Source organism: Perna viridis, chromosome 1 (genome assembly GCF_037379345.1).
Source record: "Perna viridis isolate PV_CMFRI_1.1 ecotype Kerala chromosome 1, ASM3737934v1, whole genome shotgun sequence".
NCBI lineage: Eukaryota > Metazoa > Mollusca > Bivalvia > Mytilida > Mytilidae > Perna > Perna viridis.
This window is the reverse complement of record NC_142445.1, coordinates 60,035,610-60,062,875: the sequence shown is the minus strand read 5'-3', so window position 1 is coordinate 60,062,875 and position 27,266 is coordinate 60,035,610. Positions and strand designations below refer to the sequence as shown.

At 31.2% G+C, this 27,266-nt stretch overlaps 2 protein-coding genes across 9 annotated transcripts in view; one reads left to right on the top strand and one right to left on the bottom strand.

Moving 5' to 3' along the window:
• The window catches only part of LOC148629644 (uncharacterized), a 25,396-nt gene extending 9,714 nt beyond the window's left edge, over window positions 1-15,682 (bottom strand). For 2 of the 7 annotated variants that reach the window (XM_088554782.1, XM_088554792.1), the window contains exons 1-5: window positions 11,613-11,781; window positions 8,685-8,760; window positions 2,300-2,432; window positions 1,459-1,664; window positions 919-1,055 (exon numbers count right to left, since the gene is read on the bottom strand). In XM_088554782.1, coding sequence (XP_088410908.1) covers window positions 919-1,055; window positions 1,459-1,664; window positions 2,300-2,432; window positions 8,685-8,760; window positions 11,613-11,781 — 721 coding nt within the window. Of the gene's footprint in view, window positions 1-918; window positions 1,056-1,458; window positions 1,665-2,299; window positions 2,433-3,385; window positions 3,519-8,684; window positions 8,761-11,455; window positions 11,782-15,557 lie in introns of those variants that run through there. The other 5 variants (XM_088554801.1, XM_088554810.1, XM_088554821.1 and 2 more) reach the window with 5 other exon arrangements.
• On the top strand, window positions 11,763-27,266 carry LOC148629643 (uncharacterized). Of its 2 annotated transcripts, XM_088554866.1 has the most exons (5): window positions 11,763-11,903; window positions 13,703-13,816; window positions 19,821-19,898; window positions 20,233-20,262; window positions 23,421-27,266. In XM_088554866.1, exons 1-5 carry the CDS (start codon window positions 11,871-11,873, stop codon window positions 24,033-24,035), a joined length of 870 nt encoding a protein of 289 aa, XP_088410992.1. In that variant the 5' UTR covers window positions 11,763-11,870; the 3' UTR covers window positions 24,036-27,266. The 2 variants fall into 2 exon arrangements, with proteins under 2 accessions (XP_088410992.1, XP_088411002.1); XM_088554876.1 differs by lacking the exon at window positions 20,233-20,262.

Here is a 27,266-nt window from a genome sequence, read left to right as displayed (position 1 = left end):
TAGATAATTGTAACAAATTTGAACTGAAGGATGGAAAGACAAGGTGATTAACAAATGCCACCCACTAGTTGAGTGGGGATAAAATCATTTCACTGAACTTTATTTCTGTATATACAGAGGCAAAAAAAGCTTTCTTCTGAAAGTATTAAAAAATAACAGGCAATGAAGCTTTTTATTTTTAGGTTTTAATTCATTTTAAGTGTCCTCAGTACATTCAAATTAATCCTTATCAATTCAATTTTGCAATTTTAGGGTTAATATTTAAGAATCTTTAATTTTTTTTTTAAACCCACTAAAGCACTGGTTGGTAAAACAAAGTTGCCGATGTACAAAATCATTGCTGAAGTACGTTTTAGTGGTTTCATAAATAAGCTACATATTATCTTTTCAAGCAAGAGTTATATTCTTAATGAATATTTTTTTATAGTTTTTAACTCATACAATGTAATAAAAAACAAGAGGCTCCCAAGAGCCTGAATCCCTCATCTGGTTAAATTGTGTCTTTCAATGGCAATAAATTTAACAAAAAGTTGTCTAACAATTTTGACTCAAGAAGACTTTGGTAGGAGTTATTGTAAGGATCATTACATGGCTTAACAGATAAAAATGAAAATTTGACCACAGATAGATCTCATCACGCTGAACACTTTTACCCTATGTCAGAATTTGGCTAAACTTAACGCTTTTGGAGATATATAATTGAAAAACTACAGTCTGACTCCTATGTTCTGTTTTAGTAATGGCAGCCATGTTTTTAGACAGACCAAAAATCTAAACTTAATTTTTGTGCAAGATACTTCCAGGAACATTCATACCAAGTTTGGACGACAACGATGACCGACAGTGGACAACAACGGATGCCAAGTGATATCAATAGCTCATATGGTGGTCGGCCAGTTGAGGTTAAAAATAACATACTTGAGTTAGCAACGGCTGAAAACTTTTCATTTGATGTATCTGCAAGCTGTTCCATATTGTCCTGAACTGTCTTGATAGTCCCTTTCACTTCATCTGAATATTCTTTTACAGCAGAAACTAAGGTCCCAAACATTTCTCTGTTTAAAAAAGAAATGACTTATGAGTCTAAATATATGCTTATTTTTGTATTTCATATGCAAGTTATAAGTAACTAGATAATAAAACTATTTTTTGCAGAAATAGAAGAGTTTATATATTTAATTCCATTGAGCATTCTGGATAAGAGATTGATATTACTCATATTAACTACCGGTAGTTTGAAACAAGATGTTCAACAGTAATAAAATACCAGCAACAGCTGTTTAGATCTAATGATATTGATAAAAGATTATTTTACATATTATATTCAAATTATAAAGTTAACTGAAATACAAAAAGAGTTTCAGCATTTTTTTTTAAGGATTACTTGAAACAATTCTTATTGTAGTAATCTTTTTAATCTAAGTAAATAAAAACATGGTCAAAAAGATCTGATTTTACCTATCATCTCTTTCTTTTGCCTTTGACTTATTCAATAAAACTTGCTGCTGAAAATTGGGTTTAAGAGTTTGTTTCCCTGGTAAAGACATGCTTGCATTGTAACCTCCATTTTGAATACCACCAGGCTTAGCAGGAGTTGATTTAGAACAAACATCAGAACTTGTTCTTTTTGTCATAAACCGATCAAAAACTCTTCTGACCTGAGACTGTTTCCACCATTAAGATAAATAAAAATAGATGGAATATAGATATCAAAGTTATAAGAATTTCCCACCCTGTAGGGTTTCAAAACCAAAAATTCATTGTTTCATATTTTTGGCATTTTAATTTCAAAGGATTTCGTTTATTAAATCAACCAAAATTGTTACAGTTATACAAAAAAGACATGAATATCTCCACTGGAAACAACAAATCCAACTGGTGATGAGAAATGAGAATCCTGATGTCTAAATATGATAATTTTTTTTCTTTTGCTTCTTTTAAAATATTTATGCGAAAAAGAATAAAAGTAAATTTTAATTCCAGTAAATTTTAAATATCTGATTCTTCTAGGATAGAAAGAGTAATCAAGGGAACACAGGTTATAGCGGTAATCAAAAGAATGTAATCCAGGGACAAAGACAAGACATGGAAAACAGACATACACAACAAAGAACATAAAGTAACTAAAATCATACATACAAAGTAACAAAAGCAAATGAGCAACTCGGATTCCACTAAAAACTGGGAGCATGGACCAGGTGCACTGGTAGGGTAAGCGTCCTCTGCAGAATCAAATTCTTAAAGCCCTTTGATTTACACTTTACACCAAAGAAGTCTAATCCTTGTGACTGGTACCTACCTCTTGCCCACGTACTTCACCAGAGAATGGTTGAGAAAAGCCATCTTGTGAATTTTCTGAAAATTCTTTTTGTGAGTTCAAGTACATATTTTGTGAATTGTTGTCACTTATCTGGCTACTTCTTTTTTCTCTGCTACAAATCATTGATAAATAGTATATTAATAAAGAGTTTCGCAGATCGCTGCTTGATACAGCCACAGCATGTTGAACTCTGTTCACTAGGAGCAAGTGTGGACACAATATTAGTTTTTGAGACACTTTAACATAGGGACTTACAGTTTCTTATGGACACGATATAGCACAAAGTAATTGAAATTTTGAAATTTAATTAAAAATGAAGAAAATTCTGCTTTAAGGGTGCTTATCAAAGACCTTCCATACTGTAACTAAAAAAATGCAAGATATATAAATCTAATAGAAAAATGCAAGCAAGGATTTTCATAAAGAAACCAATAAAAAATCAGAAAAAATATTAAATAAGAGACTGTAAAAAGCCGAAATCGCGTACCTGGCTTGATAAGACATATCCTAATTTTTTTTTTAAATGGCCACATTTGTCCATGGATAAAAAAATACCTATGATCATACCTAAAGAACAATCATATCAACCACACTAAGATCTCATCATGCTGAACATTTTCACCCATGTCAGAATTTAGCTAGACTTTGAGCCAACAAGTTGATTTTCTTGCACATGGCCCAATTTCATACCCCTTAAACTCTAATACAGTTAAAGATAAGTCTACCCTTTAAAAACTTTGAAAACTGAATCATCAAAATTGGATCAAGCCAACAAAAAACATAAATTGCCAAATGTGGAAGTAAACATACAGTAATGAAAACCGTAACGGTAAATTCAGGATTTAAAAAAAAAAGCAAAATTCTACTTCAAATCTGGCTTTTTATGTCCTTATTTTCTAAAGGGCGGGAGCAAATACCTCCTAAATCTGTAGGGCCCTCCACTATGTCCCTAAGAACAATATGTTTAATTTATTAAAGAAATTGATATATTTAAAAGGAAAGACCACCTTTGCATTAAGTAAGGCTTTGATGAAAAATCATTCCCATGTAAACAAAATAAATAACCTTTAATGCAAAATGCACTTTATAAAATGCTCAAGGCTATGGAAAGTTTGAAATCCTTGAAATATAAGTGGATAGCCATCTTGCAGAACTCTCCTATCTAAAGGAAGATCATAAGCAGACTTCATTGATTTTTACCAATAGCTTCCGATTAGCTATGACGTCACTATGCCAGTTTGGTACTGGAATAAGTACTGCATATAATACGTTAACAAAATATATTCCGTAATTATTTCTACGATTCTGTTTAACTAATCACCAAATCATGCTGTCTTCTTAAGCTTACGATTGCACAAATGATAAAAAAGAAATATTCGTGAAGTTTTTTTTACCCGCAACATGAACATTCTTTGGAAGTGGCCTTTAGATTTTCCTCAGACATACTAGTCTTCTGCCTGCAAATCCTGTTGTTTATCAATGTTCTCTAACATTTGCTTTAAATACAAGTTATTGTCTCAATATCTTCTTCTATATATTTTAGGTTGAAATTATAGGGCGGCTGTTTCACAATATTTTACACAGGACTGTAACAAATTTGATGAAAAATAAACCTGGTTGAATCTTAATGACAAGGCATTTTTCAGAAAGAAGCATGTCTCTAGAATAAAACCTGAAAAGATTTTTGTGTAACCTCTTCTTGTTTTCCTGTATTCGATAAAAGTTTCCAGGCATCCACAAGCTCTTTTTCATTGTATACAAGAACTGTTATGTTAAAAAATTTGAAATATAACAGCATTAACCATGGCTTTATGGTCTCCATAAGTTTGAACTATGATAATGTGTAGTTGTACAAGTAAAAGTTTCATGATAATCTTTGATTTTTTGGGAAAAATGAAATTTTTACCCTATTTTTCTCCCCTCAGAAATTCAGCATACTATTATAAATGGATACTTAGATCTTGTTATGGATATCAAAATGATAATTCCAACTAATTTTGATACTATAGGTATAATATTAAAAGAAACAACAATTAATTTTAACACTTTATTCAAAATTTTGAAAATTATAGGGGTCTACGAAGCAGCCTGAAAGCGTTGCGGACACTACAGTTTTGAATTTAATCTAAAATTTATCATATGGCTTTATATTGAAAACTAAGCAATACAAAATAGTACTAATGTTTTAGTGTACCTTACAATGTCACCACTGATACCAGGAGAAAGTGTCTCTTGTAATAAAGAATCATAAAAAATTTTGAGCTATGAATAACATAATGTTTCATTTTCAACTAGATAATCTTATTCCTCTGGATATTTAGAAAACAAAGCTTGGTAAATGTTTGCATTTGATGAAAAAGCAATCAGTATAAAGGTTATAGCCATTTTGATACAGAGATGGTCAATATTGTGAAATAGAAATCAAAGTTAATACATTCCTGAAACGTTGCGGACACTACATATATTTTTAGACTTTTGAAGATATATCTTATCATGAAATAAAAGTTATAAGCATACAATAATTTCTTATTTAGGAACATTGTAAAAGCTATTAAAGAACAGTAAATGAAGAAAATGTATTAAAGAAACTGTTTCAACAATAAACATATGTACAGAACTCCATGGCTAATAAGTCTGAAGTGTCTTTATGTTCATCTATTAGGTTATTGAAATATTTCTTAATTTCAGAAGGTCCACAATTGTCACAATTTCTGTTCAGGCAGTTAGCTTTTGGAAACTGCTGGTTTTCATAGCTGCAAACTGTTATATCTGAAGCAGATCGTTTAGTAAGACTCTGTATTTCTGTATCTTTTCCAATGATGAACTTATTAGCTGCCTCAACTTTCAGAACTACAAAGCAGCAAATTTGACAGAGACAGCATCGTCTATTTGTTTCTGACACCTTCTTTATATTCCATGGTTTTAACTTGTAGAATGTAGTTAACCCAACTTTGCTGTCTGGATACTTCTTCTTGTACATCAGATGTGCATCTTTTATAGTCATCGTCATAACCATTTTACCTATGTTGGTCTTCTTTGATATATTTTTCTTGTCTGGCAGCTCCCTAGATACTTCTCCAGAGGTATAGAAGTCAGTGATTTCTTTCTTAACTTTCCAGCTTATCTTGTCCTTTCTTGTTTTTCTCTCTTTATTGATCCACCAAGCCAAACCTGACACCTTTCTAGGCTTGAAAAAACCAACCTTCTTTTCAGTTCTTCTTTTAGATTTATTTTCCTTTTAGTGACTCATTCAAAATGTTCTTTAGAGTTCTCCTGGCTTTGATGTGTGCTTCGTTCCTAGTAACCTTTGTAGATGAATACAGTGACGACATTGATTTCACAAAATTCTTTCCAATTTCTGCATTTTCTATATTTTCAGGTGTCATCATCTTATCTTTCAAAAATTTAGAACAACTGGGTGAATCAGCTAGTTTTTGTATAATGATGGCCCTCTTTTTTGGTGTTTTTGGCAATTTCTCTTTTACTTTCCTGATGGCTCTGTTCTCTGCCATCCTGTTCTTAAATTTAGCGTTTGGGCTTTCTGTTTCACTGTTTTCTCTACCATCAGCTGACCCAGTTTCAGAATTGTTACCAGTTTTTAACTGTATTCGCATTCGCCATTTTTGTGTTCTTATTACAGCTTTCTCTTTCTTAAGTTTTTCAGCTTTCTTTTTTTCATTGTATCTCTTTTTTCTCTGACTTTGTTTAATTTTAGCATTCTTTTGCTTTCCAGAATTCTCTCTGTTATTTGCTAATGTATTTGCCTTCTTCTTTTCTCTGTACTTTTTCATTTCGAGTCTTTTCTTTTCCCTTATCTTCAATAGTGTGTTATTGTCTGCTGTCTTCCTAAGTTCTGACCTGGCCTTTTGTTTTCGAACCCAATCCCTCTTCTTTGCTTTCTCATGTCTTTTGGCATTCTTTTTCAGATTTTCTCTGTGTTTTCTTGATCTCTTAGTGTTGGTCTTGGCCACAGTTACTCCTGAAACAAGATACTACGTTTATATTCTTGTAAGAGACAGAACATGTAGTGTCCGCAACACTCTGAAATATTGTTAAAGTTACTTTATATTGTTGTTTGGTTCCTTGATAGTTATAGTCTGGGGCTATGAATGGAAGGCCACTGTCACCAAATTTTCAAAATTTACAATTTTCTGTTTTCTTTTGACCTGAAACCAGAATAGCAGTCCAGCAACAATGACCTTCTAATAACACTGACGTACATCGTATGCTATGCCCGTTATGCTACAATTTTTACCTTATACTGATAAAATTCTACTATTTTGTATTAAAATCAAGTTAAATACTGAACATTGAAAGATATTCAAACATTCTTTTGTTGAAATGAAGAGAAAAAGAGCTTCAAAGCTTAAGCAAATAAGAGTGTTGCGGACACTACAGGGTTGCGGACTCCACAGTTCAGCAATTATGTGATGCTGTAAAGTCTAATCAATTGAGAAAGTCATCATTGATTGGTTAATGTCTTCAGTGTGGAGGAACCTGTTTACACACAAAATACTTTTTCAATAGCTCCAGTAGTTCAGCAGATATAACTGTGTTGCGGACACTACAAAAAAAGTGTCCTTAAACCAAACCTGAAATAAAATGAAGAAATTGTTATCATGCTATTTCATATATATAGTAAAGTTATTTTTCACAGCTTGTATATACATTTCTCCACAAATTAAAGAGTTAATTGATGAAAATCTGTATAAAGCTTTATTTCTAAGTACTGATTAGCTAGCATATGTTCCTTTTTTATGAAAAACATAACGAAGGTATCCCTTCTTTCATTTATTCATAACTTTCTAAATTTTTATCCGATCTGAATAAAATAAAATGCAAAATAAAGCTGGTGCATTCTGCTTTTTGGGAAGTAATTCATCATTGTACACTTAAGAATTATCTACTGTCTGAAATAATCAAAACTTACCTTATTTTCTAGAATGTTACAGCAAAACAACAAAATATGCTCTATTTTAGGACACAAAATCTTGATTTTTTAATATAACGTTCGACTGGGAGTATCATGTATCACTGTAAAGGTTAAAATATCAATTTGCATGATTTTAAATCTATTTTCAATGAAAAACAAACATATTTTCCTGTCATTTAATGAGCATAACCAAGGTTATGTAAGGCTGTGTAAAATATTGTGAAACAGCCGAGGGGAAAAGTCACAAATTTGTGCTTTCTTCGGACATCGTAATCAATTACCTATTTATTATTACTTTACAAACTGACTTTGTGACGTCACAGCTCAACAAATTCCCTCATGATAAATCATGATTAATTAGTTAAGAAAAAGAAATTATTTTATTTCAATTTAATTTTCAGAACACTTAACAGATTAGTTTTGATATTTATGATCTGCACAATAACATTGTCTTCTCCTTTCAGTCAAGTCATCATAAATAAACGAAAGTTAACAGACACCACCAACAATAACAAAAGGGTGATAACATTATGTGACCTAAATATTTTTTGCAGCCATGTAAAAATCACAAGAATAACACTTATTACAAGTAGAGCTGCTGCCTACTTAGCATGAAAACATTTAAAGCTGTATTAGCTGTCGTTTTCGTAAATTTTTGTTTCTTATGAAATTTGAATTATTTCTACTAAATTGTACTTTTCTAGAAGAATTTCATCTGATATCCATAAATAAAATGCATTACATACATGAAATAGATGTCTATATATTTATTGTCTTGCAAGACAAAAAAATCGACCTAGTTAAGTTCATATGCATGTGACTTCTGGTGACCTTAATCCACACATGTGCTGTAAAGGTCGCTTCTTTAATAACAAATCTGATTGCAAAGCGAAAGCAAGGATCCTTTTGGAATTTACGTATTGTGATATAATGCGACTCAAATATGGTCATTATTTATTTGAAATCTAATCAAGAAATAGATGAAATGAAATGAAAACAAGACACATGCTTACCTGTGTATCTGTTATTGTTATTTTTTACCAAGGTTAAAGTATTTTTAACAAGGTGAATGTCCTTTCGGCAATTTTCGGAAGTAATGGCGAAAAATAATAAAAACGTTGTTTTCACAATATTCTGCTTGAATTATCAACATTTAATGCTTCAATTGCATTACTACTAACTTATTTCACTGAATCAGCCAAATTCAGTAGAATCAAGAACTGAACAAATTTGGCAGCTAATGCAGCTTTAATTTTTCTAAAAGTCGGTGCTTACCTTAATGTTCAGTAATGCTAATTTTTGTATGATCATAGAAGAACTAACTTAAAATTTTGCACTATGAGATTTTAGAAAGCAAAAGGAAAAGTTAGTTTTTTTTTATTGTCAAAATTTAACAACACTTAATTCCTGACGTCAATTAAATGTGCATACCTTCCATAAGTGAATAATTCCCTAGTGGACACTTGATTTAAAAACATCCTTGACATTGTAATTTTAACCTTTAATCCTGCAAGAAAAAATTAAATCACAATCAGAAAATAATTACATGAAGGAAGATAAATAACAAATTCCTCATAACAGTAATTTCATAATGTACAGTGAGCTTTGAAAAACTGACTCAGAGTCTCAAAATCTCCTTAAGATACCAGTTTATGGAAATCTGAAAACCTGTACATGCTTTAACAATTAATTTAAAAACATAGTTTCATTTATATCTATTTGGAGAATCACAGCTAGGTTCTATGTTATAATTCCATATTTCATCATACCCATGGTGCCCAAGCATTTAGGTTTTGTACGATCTTTATTTTTATGGTAACGGCAGGGTTTGAGATAAGCAGGGGTTCACTCACCAATGGCCCCTAAAATTTTTACAATGATTGTAAAGAACTATACATATTACTGTTTCCAAAATTGAAGTTGTGGGTTACCAAGACAAAATTTTAGGTTTTAACCCTGAATGGCAGACAAGCTTTACCAGTCACCTAATGCTAATAGCTAGCAACCATGGTTGTAGAAATTGAAATTCTTGAAACCAGGTAATTCCACTAGTATTGGGGTCAGGATTTAAGTTTGTTAGTAGTTTCCCATTTTAACAACTAAGAAAAACTAAGAAAAACAAACATGGACATCAAAATCTACTTTTTTTAAAGTGAAGTGTTATACTTTAATATGGCTTCTATGGTTTGATTACTATGAAATAGTTCTCTTACACGTTACTGCTAAGTGCACCACATTTATAATAATTGTCTGTACTGCAAGGCTGAAGCACAAGACCCTGCCTCCCTTTCAACATATCAAGCGAGTCCCATGGACACACACAATTGTTTAGCCAATACACTTAAGAAAGTCTACTCTAGTCTAGACACAATTTTATACGTCTGTCTAAGACAGGACGTATCACGGTATACCGTTATCCATCTTGTCATCAACACTTTGGACAATAACTCAAAAATACTTTCACCAACTTTTATAAAACTTTAGTGAATTGTTCATATCTATTGACATATCTCCCTTTCGATTTTTATCAATTTCAGATTTTTCATTTCCGTGTTATGAATTTTTTGTACTTAAAAAAAGGGGGATTTTCAAGTTTTTGCACAATAACTCTGAAAGAACTACACTAACTTGTATGAAACTTCGGTGAATTGTTCATATCTATTGAAGTAAGCTCCCGTCCAATTTGTATAAATGTTAAATTTTACGTTTCTATACTGTAAATTTTACTCTATAAAAAATGACAGAAACGGCCAAGGAAATTTATTTGTTGAAAATCGTTGAAAACAGACTATTTGTTATGATAGTACCAATTTTTTTAATGCATTTTTTATTTATTTTTTTGGGGGAGGGGGGGCTAACAGTATTTCTATAACTTAATTAAAGGCATAAGGACAAGTTAAAAGGGCAACAGGTGTATCATGTGCTTAAAGCACAGCTTTTTATTATGCAAGTTACAATATAGGATTGGTTTCCAAATGCTAATTTGGATCTATTCTAATATTTCATGCAATATTTCATTCAATACTGATTTGGATCTATTCTAATATTTCATGCAATATTTCATTCAATATACGTTTCACATAGAAAATTCTGGTAAGGAAATAAATATGAATGAGACTTACAAACCCTATACTAGAAAAAAATATACATAATTTTCTTGACTAGGAAGGAATTGAAAATTACTTTTGTTTATCTTGTCCAATTGTCAGACTTTAACATTCTGTAATAATGAGTATTTTAGCAAAACATTATTTGGGTATGGGGAGAAAAAAATCTACTTCTGGTTGTGGGAAAACAAGCCGTTCCTGATCTCAGGATAGTTTGACTAACAAAATTAAAAAATATTTGGAATACCTTTTGCCAGCCCCAACAGATGAAATTGTAACAAATCAAATTTAGCAAAAATGGTAAGCAGTATGAAACCTATTTTATTTAAAAGGGAATTGCTTTGTTCACAATTAAGGCTAATGCTTTCCTCATATTAAATTAAATAATTAAATTAATTTTATAAATAAATATGAATTCAAAATTTTCTTTTATGTTTTCTATCAAATTCAACTTGAAATCATGATATCTAAGTCATTTAATTAAATCTGTTACCCAAAAAGACTTCTAAACTTTTGTGTTGGTAACACAGACCCTCGGGCCAAGAATTTTTTGGGGGATTTTTTTGCATTGAAAATATCATTAAATATTTCTATATTTCAGTTCTGGAAAACTCCAAATTCATTAACGCTATTGAGTTTGGTAACATTTAACGAACTTTTAATATGGTTAATGAATTTGGTAAATTTGTGTTATTTTGATTCTAAGCATTTCCATAAACTTCCATTTTCAATGGAAACACTGGAGATTTTCTAAAATTCTACCTGTGAAAACAAAAATCGATCTACCAAATAAAAAATGACAATTTAAACATAAGCACCTATGACAATCCTATAGAAATCCATATATCTAAAATTTAACTAATTTGGTAGATCTAACTGTACTGGTCAGAGATAAGATCTCACTGTTTTCAAGACAGAAGCAATTCTCGCCCATCTGCGGACCAAAATTTTATTCCTAAATGAAAATCATTGTATAACAGCTCATTTTTTAAAGTAAAATAACAGCAATCTGTTAGATGTTTTATTTTTTTTAATTTTTCACAGGAGGACAGAAAATCAGGCGGCGAGAATTAATTGCTGGCAAGAACTACTCACTTTTTCATTGACATTACTGATTTTGTAATCAAGAATCTGAAAAATGAACAACTTCTGTAGAGAATATTTAAAATAGGCATCTTTTTTGGTACACTGTTTATAACATACGATTTAGGACGAACTGAATGATCGAAAATGGGCATGACCGAACTCCAACCTTGAGTAAAACCTCTAGCAGACGACATCCGAGGTCTCCGAATGAAAACCGGAACTCGCAAAATCATATATACCATAATACAGAGAATTTGATTGGCTAAAAAGGTGTTGAATCTTCGGCAAGCTAGCGACACGCACTTGTTTACATGGCCGTATCGTTTCCACTGCATGGTAACTCAATTTTTAGTCGATAATCCATTTAACTTAACATGAGAATGTTTTGGTGAAGTGATAAATAGATTGCAGGTACACATTCAAAATGACTGCTACCACGGATATTCGTGGCAGTTGGGTAAGTAAATTAAATGGAGCTTTTAATATAACAAGTTCTGAAAATATTATATATAGACTATAGACTAGTATACACTACAGACTGTACTGTACTGCAGGCGCGGATCCAAGGACTGGCGTACCTGGCGTACGCCCCCCTAAATCGGTAAAAAATTCACTACAAGTTTCACCCCATAATATTTTTTGCCTTGCTTTGCACGCCATTTAATTCAATTAACACCCCCCCACCCCCACCCCATACTCAAATCCTGGATCTGCCCCTGTACTGTATAGTCGATCTACTCTTACATGTACACGGTAAAGCATAAAAAGGCAAAATACAATACAATGTACCTATGTACTTGCTTCATATGCACACACAGATACTTGTCAAAGTATCTGGTCACTTTACAATTTTCCGTTTGTTTCTATCATCTATTCAAAAGCACATTTTTTTTCTAAAAATTGTTTGTAACTTTATTGATGTTCATAATTTTTAACAAATAGTAGGGACAATATTTGAAATTTAACTTTCAATTTTAAAACAGATTTTCTCACTGAAAAAGAAAAAAATATAGGCAAGTTGTTACTGAGATTGACAGTGTTTCAATCTTACACCTGTTGCAACTATGTTTATGACAGTAATTGTTTTTTCTGAACTCTCAGACTCTTATGAAAATGATACTGTACTATAGCAGTTCACTGACCTGGGGTGACAGTTACAGTAGAACCTCATGAACATTCATAAGTTTAATTTCAATATTTCCTTTTTAATGGACATGGTAAAAAGTTAATCAAAGTTAGTTGAGAAGAATTCCATTTTTGAAAAAGTATGATTTTACACAGAAAGAAATCGGAAATGTAGGAGTGACTGATTACTTTTGGCAAAGTCTACTTTTCAGAATCAGTTGCTTTTGATTGATGACAGTTATAAGCTCCTGATTTTGGTCATGTGAATTTTTCTATACTTTGAGAATGAACAGTTGTTTTGGAAGCCTGCTAGATACTGTATAACAGTTCTTATCATTCAGAGTTGGATGAAAATTTGAGTTTAGGTTGTCTTGTAGTAAATTCATGTTGAAAAATAAACAAAATCTGGTTGTCCAATTGGCACGTTTGATATAACTCTTACTTGTCCAGTGGTATTTTCACTAGTCCCAGGCAATTGAACAACCTTGTCATAAATTAACTCTAACAGTAGATGACCATTCCAGATAGTGCCTGTGTGTCTCAAATTACATATTAAGGTAAAATTAAGCTATGATCTACATTTGTACTTGTAGTTTTCAAATTAATGTTTCTATGTACCAGTTATTCAGATTGGAATTAAAATTTTGAGAGTCTGCAATTTTTTATGATCTTTAGAATTTCATTGGACCATTCTTTAACATTCAAAGTAAAAATTTCTGATTTTAATGGGACATTTTTAGCTTAAATGCGACAAAAAGCATATGGCCTCCTCTAATCCCAATAAATTTTATTGTACAATTTCTTTTGTGATAGTGTACAAAAATGTATTTGCCTTGGTCTTGTACATTGAGCTTACTAAAGTAAACTTTATAATTAATTATACTTTTGCTATTTAATTACAAATTATTGGAATACTAGCTTAACTGCCAGTACAAGATCATTAACTTTTGGACATGTTCTTCAAGAAGTTTTTTTTCACTTTTCAAAGTATACAAATTTTCCCATTGAAAAACATAAACATATATTGTATATGTATTTTCTGCATTAATTTAAGGCAACAACATTTTTGTAATTTTCAACTTAGCTAATAAGCCAGATAAATTTTATTCATCTGAAAAATTTCTTTTTCAGTTTTCATCAGGATATTATGGTCATTTTCGTAGCAAATCAAGAAATGATTTCATTTGTGAATATCGTCAACTAGCCAAACCAGTTCCGCCTAAACGATTTATTCACAGAGCAAAGGTTTGTTTGTGGAATTTCTAATTTTTTAATTGTAGAATAGTACTTTGCCAAACAGCAACACAATTTTGGAAATTTTTCAAGTCTAGTGTGAATCTGCTGTATCTAATTTAGTATAATGCACTAATCTTATTTGATTCAAAATTCTACCAAGTACATGAAAGTTACATGTATAACAAATCAATATATTTAATTTCCTCACATGTGTGTACTGGAAATTTTCTCAGCCTTTTTTTATATTCAATCTACATTTTTGAAGTCTTAAATTTGTGATAATTCACATAATTACAGTGAAATCTTCCTTGAAGAAAATATTTGTAACAGCTTTGTTTCCAGTTACAGGTATTAGTGGGGAAAAAAATGCCGAAAATAAAACTGCCATGACCTTGTTAACAGTATTCAATGCTGACTAGTCTTTCAAATCACTTCCAACAGACAAAGAGGATTGTCTGCAATTACTAAATTATTATTTTTAACTTCCTCAAACGTCTAGTATGAAGGTAATTAAGTTTGTAACAACTTTGATTTATCATCTATGCGGTGAACAAAACATTTGAATTTTTCATCCTCGAAGCAATAATATTTTGATCTTGACTTTTATACACAATAGCAATCCATAAGTAATGTTTTTGAAAAAAAAAGAGTGTCTTATTGGTCAATACATTATTCAATGAATGCAGAATTCGTAATACAAAATTTATCAGATATGGTAAAACTGTAATGTAGACAAATTTGTTCACCATGTTTCTATTCAAGAACGGTACTTTTTCAATTGGAGATGTAGGAACCATTTAGTTAGATCAGTTGACTTAAAACTGCAAGGTTCTACATCACTATTGTTTGGTTTGAGTATTAAGATTTCAAAGTATCTTCCAAAGGAAACAACAATTTTCCTACTTAGAATTTTGCTTTCACAAAACAGAACCTGACAACTCTGTGAGGTCTGAATTGACAAATCACAAAACAGAACCTGATGATTCTGTGAGGTCTGAATTGACAAATCACAAAACAGAATCTGACAACTCTGTGAGGTCTGAATGGACAAATCACAAAACAGAACCTGACAACTCTGTGAGGTCTGAATGGACAAATCACTAAACAGAACCTGACGACTCTGTGAGGTCTGAATGGACAAATCACTAAACAGAACCTGACGACTCTGTGAGGTCTGAATTGACAAATCACAAAACAGAATCTGACAACTCTGTGAGGTCTGAATGGACAAATCACAAAACAGAACCTGACAACTCTGTGAGGTCTGAATGGACAAATCACTAAACAGAACCTGACGACTCTGTGAGGTCTGAATGGACATATCACAAAACAGAAACTGGTAACTCTGTGAGGTCTGAATGGACAAATCACAAAACAGATGACTCTGTGAGGTCTGAATAGAAATATCACAAAACAGAACCTGATGACTGTGAGATCTGAATTGACAAATACTTTCCTATTACTAAATCAAAGGATAAAAAAGGAGTCTCTGTGTATTAGAAACAAATTTGATCAATATTAGTTCATCATTTTAATAGCTTGTCTGAAATAAAAGTGATAAGCAGCATTATGCAAATAGTTTCTAAACAATATTTGAACATTAACATAAAAATTCAATAGATTTCAATAGTGCTATAAAATTGAGCAAATATTACATACTTTCCCCACTTTATACACACAGAATTATATATCAATACTATAAAGATTTAACAAGTACATCGAAAGACTGGTTGTTAACTTATTTGCTTACCTTGATCAAACATGTAATATTTGTAAATACTCTACCAGGTAACTTGTGGTACATCCTTCTGTATACCTAAATACAATATATACAGTTTGATATTGAGATGCAAGGAAAAGACCCTCTCTGATATACAAGGAATATACACAGCAAGAGATGACCAACCAGTACAACTTGAATTGAATGGCAAGCTTTTTCTTGGTTGATAATAGGTTCTATTAAATTTCAATGAATAATCATTTCATTTTTTTCAATCAGATTCACATCAGTGATGACACAGTGAAGACTTACACCAGTCTTATGCTGGTTAGATAGAGGGTTGTTTTGTCAAAATTGATTATTTAAAAAGTTATATGAGAAGTTTAGCTAAACATATTATTACCAGTTGTGGACAAAAACATTATACTTTCACACTGATCAAATTTTGTAAGAGTTAATGCCCTTGGAAATACTTAAAATGCTTGATTCTGTAAAAAGGAGGTAAAGCAAAAACTAATTTTTTTTATTTAAAAATATAATAAAAAATAAAATAAAATGCTTCATCGAGGGCAGAATGATATACTGCAGCCAGTTGAACTCTGTTCACTTGGAGCAAGTGTGGACACAATATTAGTGTTTGACATGCTTAAACATATGGACTTACAGTTCATTTTGGACACAACTCATTTGGATAAAATATTGCAAAAAATTTTGAAATTCAGTTTAAGTACAACGTTCTGACTCAGAGTGCATTCATGGATCACTTACTACCTCATAATCTCAGAAACAGTAAATGATAAGAGTAAATTTGCTAAGCACACTTTTTTAAACTTTTGTAATTAGGCTGTGATATTCATAATAAATCCAATAAAAAAATCAAATTGCTCCAAAAATAAAAAAAGTTGATTTTTGGGGCATGGACCCTTAGGAACCCTTAAAAACTCCAAAACCTTAAAGAGATACTAAAAAGAATTTTTTTTTTTTTGGCATGGCCTCCTTTGGCCTCTTATATCTCGAAAGCAATAAAAGATATTTGAAAACTGATTGAAGAACAGAAGTAAGGATTTTTATGAGGTATCTAATTTGAAAAACTTTTAAAATCAGACAAGACACAAAAAGTTTACGTTTATTTTTTTAGGTGTGGCCCCACTTTTGGCCCCCATAGATGATATCTAAAATCTGCAACAAATTTTAAAAGAGTATTGTCAAAATTTAATGAGAAGTAAACTATCTACATCAATTTAAATTCACACCTATTTTACCCTTTTGTCCCCTTTTTTTGCAAAACGGTAGGGCTAATGACCCCATTTTACACATGTAAATAGCAAGCTTCCTCTAACAGAATGTTACAATATATCAAAACTTTATGATATTTGGTTCTCTATAACTAAAGTTATTGCAGGAAAACAAACAAATTAACATAAATACGACACCATCATAATATAATACAACAGCAATTTTGTTGTTGTCATATGAAAGCACAACAAAGTGTGTGTAAAAAAATGTCAAATCTAGTAATCTCAAGATTTTAAAGTATTAAATCTCTAAAAGGAGATTAAGTATGTCTCATCTGAGAGACATTATTCCTTGCCTTCTGTCTTGTTAAAGGATCTCAATTAGTCTCTCTAACATTGTTTTATTGATCAAGATATGTACAGTTTTCTGACTACAAAGCTTTTTGCATGGGATTGGATAAACATTCCATAAAAGATTAATTTCTTGGTATGTTCAAAGATCATGGTTACCTGTCATGAAAATTTGATTACTTGTTCTGATTGTCTAGTACAAGATTTTTATTGTACATTTAAAATTTATTGCAAAAGCAAATACAATGTAATCCAAAAAGGTCTGTTGCAATAAACTGTGTAATATTCCCAAGTAAGGTTTCATTTCTAAAATTTGCTTCATAGTGCACCATAATCCCTTAAATTATGTTTGTGCTTCAAAGAAGAAACATTATTTTGATCTTCAATTTTTAATAACAGGCATTGAATATTTCCAATGTAGTATATACAAATGTATTCATGATAGTGTAAGGGATCTGTTATGTACATTCATGACATTTGTTTGACATTGACCCTTAATCTTAGGTTTTCTTGGGTGGAAGCAGTAAAATATTGTCTTGCTATAATATATTACTGATTGTTTGAAATTCTTGGAGGCTTTGACAAAAATTACCACTATGAAGAAATATTTTGATAAATTACCTAAAACTATGAAGTCAACATCATGGCTGCAAAGTTTGTTTTTGACATAGTATCAATTATTGCCCAAATTCAGTTCTGAAATACAATGTACCGCATTATATACCTCTGAAAACTTAAAAAAAGAAGCATCTTAGGAGCATGTAGAAAAATCTGTTTAACACCAAAAGAGTTATTGAACACATGTACCTAAAGAAACTTCAATTCATTATGGTAGATCACCTAAAACTATAAGTTGAAACATTGATTACTCCATAAAGTTGATTTTATTTCTATGCTGATAACCTTTGCTGTGAAAATCCTATAGAACTTGTTTTATGGTGAAAACTTTCAGATAAGATTGATTTAAAAAGCACACAAATTTATTCATAATTCTCAATGTTATCATAAGAAATTTGAATGATTAAATACTTCTAGAGGGAACTAAATCAATTTGCAGTATTTTCATACTAATAATATTGGGCTTCAAACATTTTTTGATATGAAAACAAATATTGACTTCTATTTCTTGGGTTGAAAACAGATTTTAATGAAAAGGCTAGCTGTTATTGTGACTACATAGTTTATTTGTAGTTACCGGTAACAAAAATCACAAAGTCATATATATATAAAAGTATGTGGCTTGTTTTTAATGCATATTACTAAAACACTGATCAATTTGGCATTGTTATGCAAATATCTTTTGATATTTACTCTTACATGGAAAAGTGTTTATCATGTGTTTCTAGACTCATTCAGGTATTCAGACATTGATCAGGATAATCCAGCGATTTCACTATAGTTTAATATGATAGGAAAAATTTTCATGGCTGGATAAAGTTTTGTTTACATGGGTTTGGATCCATGGTTTTGATAATTGTATACATTTGTTAATGTAAACACATTTTACTTACTTCAAACAAAAACAATGAATACAGCATGAGGGCAGTGGAAATCATTCAACACAGAGTAAGCTTTCCATGAAGCAGCAATCTTTGATTGTTCCCAAAGTAACCAGGGAACTTCCACTAAATCTAATATGAAAATAATAGGATGCATTGGTCTCTTAATTACAAGTCATTTTGATTACTGTCTTAGCCATTTGCAATAGCAATTGTTGATAAAGAATCTGCTGTCATTTTAAGTTTCCTTTGAAGAATTTGATGAAACTTCAATTGATCCGATGGAGACTTAAGTGATTTAAGTTAGGAAGAATTGAGGTCAGAAGGTCAAAGGTCAGGGTAACTGTTTTTCAATAATACGTTTATCATATTGAAATTCGTTTTTGCAACAAAGCTTAAGTTTCCCTTTTTATGGATTTTAATCAAAGTTGTGTATATGGGTGTTCTGATGACTAGGAAGTTATCTTTTGGTTTTTTTTAAGTAAGAAACTCAAAGGTACATGTCACCAATAGTGTAAATTGATATTTGCTAGGCCTAGAGAGTTCTGATCTATTGAATATTTCCCCTTCTAAAAAATGTATTATGGTTTTTTTGTTTTGTTTGTTTTATTTCATACCCGTGCAGGTCTGGGTGTCAAAAGAATAGGCCTGCAGCAGCGCTAAGCTTGTCGTAAAAGGCAACTAAATAGTGCTCAGAACCCTAGCCGGGAGCTAGGGTGCTCTGCCCACAGAGCAACTGGGTTGTGTGCCCCAGGTGGTGGAATGGGGTTCCCCTGGCATGTTACATGCTGGGGTTGTCAGGCTATAATATGGAAAACCTGACCGCAAACCGTAGTGGTGCACCGTGTTGGGTAAGATGTCACGTTCCTCGCACGTTAAAGAACCCTACTGTGGTATTCTCCTGGAGTAGGAACCATAGGGCTCCGCCACAGGAGGCTAAATTGCCCAACCCTACCCACCTCTCCCTATTTCCAGTGGCAATCAAAATTACTCGACCCCATTATCCTTGTGTCCCATCCCTTTTTCATTTCAACATCATTTCATGTTCATTTTGTCATCCTTTTCATGTTCATCGTCTGAATATAGCTGAAATATTGCTGCTCGGACGTTAAACCCCAACAATCAATCAATCAATCATTGTTTTACTTCATTTTGTTTCGTGTTGTTTGTTTTTGTTTTTTCACTGATTTCTTTTCATTTTGTTACAGCAACCTACAGCCAAGCATGTATTTTCTCACCATGACAACCGAGAATCGTTCAGAGACAGTGCATTGTATTTTGAACAGGTAAAATTGCATTTGAGTTTCATCAAGGATTCTCAAACATGAAGTTGTTAATAGAAATATTATTATACAGTACTGACTATAGTACACACTATAACTCTCTAAGGGGAAAAGCTAGAATACTTAGTAATCACTTATAGACAGTTTCTCTCAACCAGTAAGAAAATCTTTTAAATTTACTTTTCAAACTTTACTTCATGCTTCTACAAAACTGTTACTCATTTCTCCTTAACTATGATAATTTTTTTTAAGTATTAAATTAAAAATGAAAGTAAGAAAATCATTTTATCATGTTATGTATAGAATGGGAGATAACTTATCTGTGGTGAAATTTCAGCAAGAGCGAGCCATACAATATGGCTTTACAGTAAGTGGTGATGATTTGGTTCTTTTTTTCAATTTAGTTCTTGGTGGTATTGAAAATGTTTTTTTCTTCCTTTAGTTTACATTTTAGGGAAATATTCACAAAATCACCTGTAGATGGAATGCTTATTTCCAAGTAAGGACTCTTGCTGTTGTTGATAAAGGTTTATCATATGTAAAGACATTATCTTGTTGTAATAGTCACATTCCATGCTAAATGCCTTGTCAATTATCACAATTTTATTTGTTTCTTTTCAATACACCACCAGAGTACTTTGCTTTTTCTTTATGAGTTTAAACTTTTGAAAAGAAGTGCATAATTATGAACACTCTCTGTTATTCTGCATGCAATGGCTTACAGACTCGAAAGGTTGATCCTTAAAAATATATATAAAAAAGTGAAAGAAGATTGAGAGATCAAAATGGAGGACTTTCCATATTATTGTACCTTATATGCTGTATTGTAGCTCAAAACTACTGAAAATTTTTGTTTTTTTTAAGTACACCTTTTTTCTTCTCCGTTTTGAATTTCAGTGTTATGGGACATTTAAAACAATTAGAGAGAAGATAGGCAAGAAATGTGCTTTAGACCAACTGTTTACTATACACATCCTCCTATAAAGCACATTTCTGCATTGTTTATTCTATCTAGAGCTTTCTCTTTTACTGCTTTCTAAGGATATTTCATTTGTGGTTTTTAAAGGATGCATTTGCTTGAAACTATTTTCATCTTATTGAGTGTTTTCAATTTTCTCAATACACTAAAGCATGATTAAAGGGTTATTTATGTTTCATACCCCCACACTTTTTAAATTGATTTGTAGTGATCCTGGTGTCTGTCTATTTGTCTGTCCAGATATTTGTTAGTCTGTACCTTTTTTCGTTGCTGCTATGCAACTACTTATTGCAGCCTGTTGATTTTTTACCACAGCTTTATATAGATATGCCATGTCATGAGATTGGATTGTAGGTGCAAATGACTTCAACTTTTGTTTGACGACTTCATTTATATTTTGACCATATGGTTAGTAGGAAGGGTATGACAATATCCTTTTGTAAAGATACATTTTTTTGCACCTGTCCTTAGTCAGGAATTTCTGGCCTTTGTTGGTCTTGTTTCTTTTTCATTTTCAGTTTATATTCATGTTACTTTTAAAAATATATGAGGGGCAACTCTTTTGCTGTACCTGTATATAATGACGTTTTGAGGCCAGCTGCAGCCTGCCCTGTGGTATTAGGATTCCCTAGTTGTTCATTGAAGACCAATGGGTGGTCATGAGCTGACATTTTTATTCCAGTGGGTATCCCAGTGGGGTTGTTGTCTCTTTGGTATATTCACCATACACATTCTCATTATATGTACCTAGTACAATGTATTATGATGTAAACTACAACACTTTTGGTTGGTTGGGTTTCTTTGGACAATCCGGGTTATTTTGTATAATTAGGTTTGATACTGTTACATTGTTGTCGTTTACTGTTTTGAAGTCAATGGCTAAAAATCCAATGTTTTGATATACCTAATTTGGGATAGAAAATGGCTAGAAATTAAATTAAGACTGCTTACCTAGTTTTCATATGTAATACAAGTTATGCTTGTAATACCAAATTTGGGGAAAACTTTTTTGATAAATGGCTTTGCACTTCATGATGCATTAAATGCTCCCAAGTTATTTTGCATAGCTTAGGCAATACTTTGTATTAACAGCAAATGTCCAGACAGAAATCATCTTTTGTATTACTGTGAACCAGATAGAACAATGTTTGATATCTGTATTGTGTTCTGTAAATTTTAGGAGTCTTTATAAAACTGTTGTTATTACTTTTGTCCAGGATGTTTTTTTTTAATGGAAAAGCAGGGACAAAAGGAAAATGTCTAAGTTCCCAATAAATCCCTCTAACTCGGTTGTTAGTTGTTGCAAAAACATGAAAGTAGCTGTATAAGATACATTGATAAATTCTTCCAAACTGTGCTTTTTATTTTGAAACTCCTTCCAAATTAGAACCATTTAGATAGTGATTATAGAAACCTACAACAGAATCTTTATCAAATAAAGCCTTCATTGGTGTATGCTATTTATTTTATTAATGAATTGAATTGATGACAGCAGGGGATATAATACTTCCAAATACTAACAGTGTATGTAGATTTTAACTACATATAAATCTATGACATAAAGGTAGCAAAAAATACAGTAAGCTGCAAACTTATTTTTTTCACAATCAGTACTTTTATAATGAATAGAAATTCAAGTGTACCTCCTTATTTTATGGTAATAACTGAAATTAAAGGCTCTCTGTGGTGATTTAAAGGGAATAGAAAATAAATTCAATTCTTTTTTTTTCCATTTTTTTAAGTTTACCAATGGTGTTGGTTTTATGGTAATAGATTAGGAATACTGGTTTATACAAGAATACTTCTCTCTGATGTAATAACTGATCATATAAATTGAAAAATATGTTTGTAAATCACTTAAGAAGCTGAGCAACAGACAATGTTATTTCAAATCACATGTAAACAATTAGTTGATTCCAAAAGATAAATGTATATACAAACTAACAACAATGTTATTTGAATATAAGAGGCTAATTTGAATAAATAATGATAAAAAATCACTGATATCTACTCAGGTCATTAAATGTGGTATTATCAATGTGTCATGTATTGTAAAGAATTTTAAATTGTATGATTTTGATCTGCGTGTGTTGATCTCAATGTCTGTTGTCAATGAAATAAACTTCAGCTTCATTGAACAGCACTGCTTTGTTAAGTCAAAAATAATGCCATCAATGCACACGTCAAGCATGTTGATTGAGGAATGTCACTTGAAGTTTGAAAAAAAATTTAGAACACACTGTGAACAGTGCCGAGAAAGAGTAACAGGCATTGCCACGTTATAACATAGTGTGAAAGAGTATAGGAATAAGAAGTCCTTTTATTTTACTGAGGACTTCCTACTTTTTTGAAGTTTTCAAATATTGAATTATGAAATTCTTTCTCACTTGAAAGTAATGATCTTGTTTCCCATATTTAATATATGTACTTTTATTCTTTTCTATTATATGACATATATAAAAAAAACAAATGAAAATCAATAGTTATAAATTATTTCATTTCACACCATACCTTCCATGTTATTGGTTGTTTGTTGACTATTACAGGGTCTGGGGAGAAAACGAGTCCCAAATGAGACATACAACTTTAAACAGGACTTCATCACATGGATGCCAGAGAAAGAATATGTAGAAAGGTCAAGGCCTGTTGTGTCAACATATAGAATTGACTTCAAATATTCTGGTAAGAAAAGGGGTGAAAAAGTTACACCAGTACCTGTACCTGTACCAATACCCCAGATTATCATCAAACGACCTCAAACTTCATTTGATGGTGTACCCACATCAACATATCGTTATGCTCACAGTGAAGGCGGACCAAATAAAGGAGCTATTGATGCTAGCAACAACGATGCTATCAAACTTAGCCTCTTAAATAGGAAAAATAGAGCCATGTCAGCGAAAGTAGCACATAGAGAAACTGTAGCATCTTGTTTAAATTGGGCCAGCCCTCGACCTCAATCATATCATCCAACAGCTACCCAGACTGAAGCTTTTCAGCCACACCCACCAGATCAAGCTCCACCCACATCACTAGGAGATAAACAAGTTACATTTCATCAAGAACCTACACAAACAACTCCTGTAATAGAAGCACCAAAAGTAATGGCTGAACCACCAAAATTAGCATGGACAGCCCCTATACAAACTCAGGAGGCATAGATTTGCTTGTATAGATTTGTAAATTAAGCTTGACATATCAAAATGTGATTTTGTAGATTCATACTGACTTTGCCAATATTAAGTAAACTTATATTCCTGTTTAAATGAAGGATGTTCATCTTAAACACTTAGGTTATATAATCTGTTAAAACAACCATACTCTTGATGTTATAACCAAAGCTAATTGTCTCAAAGAGTAGACTTTGTTTAGAGCTGTTTCACTGCACCTACTGTAAACTTGTACAATTTCACAGTGTTCTTATTTTCTCAGTTTTTGTGATTGACAAATAAGCTTTGACAATTGATTATTTATACTGTTTTTTTTCAATACCAGCCAATATGTTTATTTGACAGAACCACTGGTAAGTAATAGCTACATTTACAGTAATTCATTCTGACTAAAGTCATTGAACAATCTGTTGAATAATTTTCTTGTGCACTTTTTATGCACTGTTAATGTATTTTTCAAAGAAACAGTGCAAGACACATCTTTGTTATTTTATTGCCTATTGAAATCCACGTTTGCACAATGTATCATCATGTATTCAATAATGAACTAGTACAAAGCTATTTGTATTACATTGCACATATATTTTTTTTCATTTGACACTTGTTTTTTGTACACTTGGGGTTATTGTATAGCTTTCATGTGGCTTTCTACTTAAATTTCTGTATTTGTGATATCAAAATGTTGTTTTTTTAACTTAAAGATGAAGTTTACATGTAATAGTTTCAAGTAGCATATAGTTTCTTGCATAAATCTATGCTGTTTGGATTATTTTTTTATACAGCTACTTATTGGTTATTATTTATAGATCGTATGCAACTTATCATCTGCTATAGCAGCTATTTTATAGATTTATTTTTTCTCTTCAATTATGTTTCATTTCATCTATTGAATAGCCCTAGGTTTTATTCAACGTAGGAAGTTTTTACTTTAGTTGTGTTTCTTTTATTCATCGAGCTTTTTGAATTTACAAATTACAAATTGTCTCTTTAAGTGAAAAAAGAAAGCAACATGCCTGCTCTGATGACAGACAACTAATGAAAATCAATGAGAATTATTTTTCTTTACAATTGTTTTTGTATTTTTTTGTTAAAGGTATGGTACCATTGATGTATTACTTAAATTTGAACAGGGTATAACTGAAATCAGTATTTTATCATATTTCTATGGCTCAAATATTGAAGATTTTAAACTTGTATATACTAATTTAAACACTTTAATTTGCATGTAAAATAGCCAATACATCCTAAAAACAGTTTCAATATATGCTGTTTAAATGTCTTTTTTTTTTGGACCCAACTGAAGGAGGATTTTTCATATTTTATGATTATCAAAGCTGAGTTTGTTACCAATATGGTTTGTTTAGTAACTTCAGCTTTATTTGTGTATCTTAAAGTACTCTGTAGTTAATATTTTCACTATAGATCATCATATCAAGTATCATTGGCATCTGGTGTAACAGAGATACATACATTATTGTTAAGTTAGTGAATGTCATTTGAGATATGATTTGTTGTTGTTTTTCGATTATTTTGTTTTCATCCTAAGCAACCAACATATTTCATTAAAGATGTAAACAAATGGTGACTTGGTGCAGTGTATTGTTCCTTGTCCATTTCTCACCATTTCGTTTTTATAAGGAATCTTATTTCACATGCAAATGAAGCGAAGATAGAAATAATAGAGAGTAATGCATTTAACTTTGCAACAATCTTTTATGTTTCAACATCAAGCAAGGCTACAATCAGTGGTTTTGAAATATATAATAGACATTCAAATTAATTGAACAAAGTGCTTAGTGTAGTAAATTTAAAAATCAGAAAATTTCTTTTAATGTACTCAATAAGCTGTGTTTACAAACATTGTGCATGAAGTTTAAACAATTTAGCCGTGTTATTTTAATTAATTGCCTATCAAAAACATGTATTAGTCGCTGGAATTGATATGTTATACGTTATTTATAGTTGTGTTGCCTTTATTTAATTGTGATAATGTACTGCTCTGTCTGTGATTTCTATTTTTACATTTTTATGTTTACATTTTTTTTTTATATTTGTTTGTTATATGCATTTAATATGTTAATTAGTTCACATAATTAGTGGCTTAGTACTTCTTTACAGGTTTGATTTTATAATAGCTTACACATATCTCCATGTGTACACTAATATATATTTTAATATAGAGTAAACTTGAAGACAATACATACTGGTCATGTTCATATAATGAAAAAGTGAACAAAAAATTATAATTGATTTTGCAAATTTTGACAAACTTTAATAGTTAAAGTCAACCAGAATGATTGATTTGGTTGAAAAGAATAATGACTTGTTTGATTAATATTCAGCTGTGGATCCAGAAATTTTGAAAAAGTTGGGACTCCATTGGTATTCAACTTGCTTGTTATATACATACTTTTTATTGAATACTATATATTCAGTGTTGTTGACCTTGAAATGTTCAATGATTTTTTCCCAGTTTTTAAGAGATGAGTGTGAATTACTATCATTAAGGGTTCCAGTATAATAAATAGATTTCTGGTCTTGTATTGAAATTCAATATATTTCAGGTATATTTTTTATTATATTACAACTATTAAAATGTTAGATTACATGGACCAGAACCCAATTATTTAGGTATACTCAAGCCCTGAGTGATCAGATGACTGATTAAATAATTTTTTTTTTTGGTATTTTTATCTATATTTTCTAGTTTTATTTTCTGTTTTAGTCATTAACAGTTTGGGTGGTTTCTAACTTAGGAAAGGTTTCATCTCTTTTTATTGTGTGGGTTGAACAAGATGACTGTTGTTTTTATTTCTTCATGTGTTTATTTATGTTTAAGTTTTTTTGTATCATGCTAATCTATCCAAATTGTTTTTTTTTTTAACTTTTCTTCCTTAATTTTTTTTCCTAGCAATCAATAGATTGTTTGACATTGAATTCCTAAAACATGCACTGTAAAAGTATTTTTGTCTTGCATTTGTGCCTTTTTTTTTACATAGAAAAAAAGATGTAATTTGAAAATTCAAATCTTTATTTTAAATCCAGTCTGACTTGTGAAGGAGATTATTTATTAGAAATAATTCTTTATTCACCAACAAATTGCGAAAGGGTCATTTTAGGAACTTCACGAGAAGGGAGATAATTCATATCATCTCTGTAGCTTTCAATTATGAACATGATATTATGCATTTATTTGTAGAATAAAGAAATGTTATAACATTA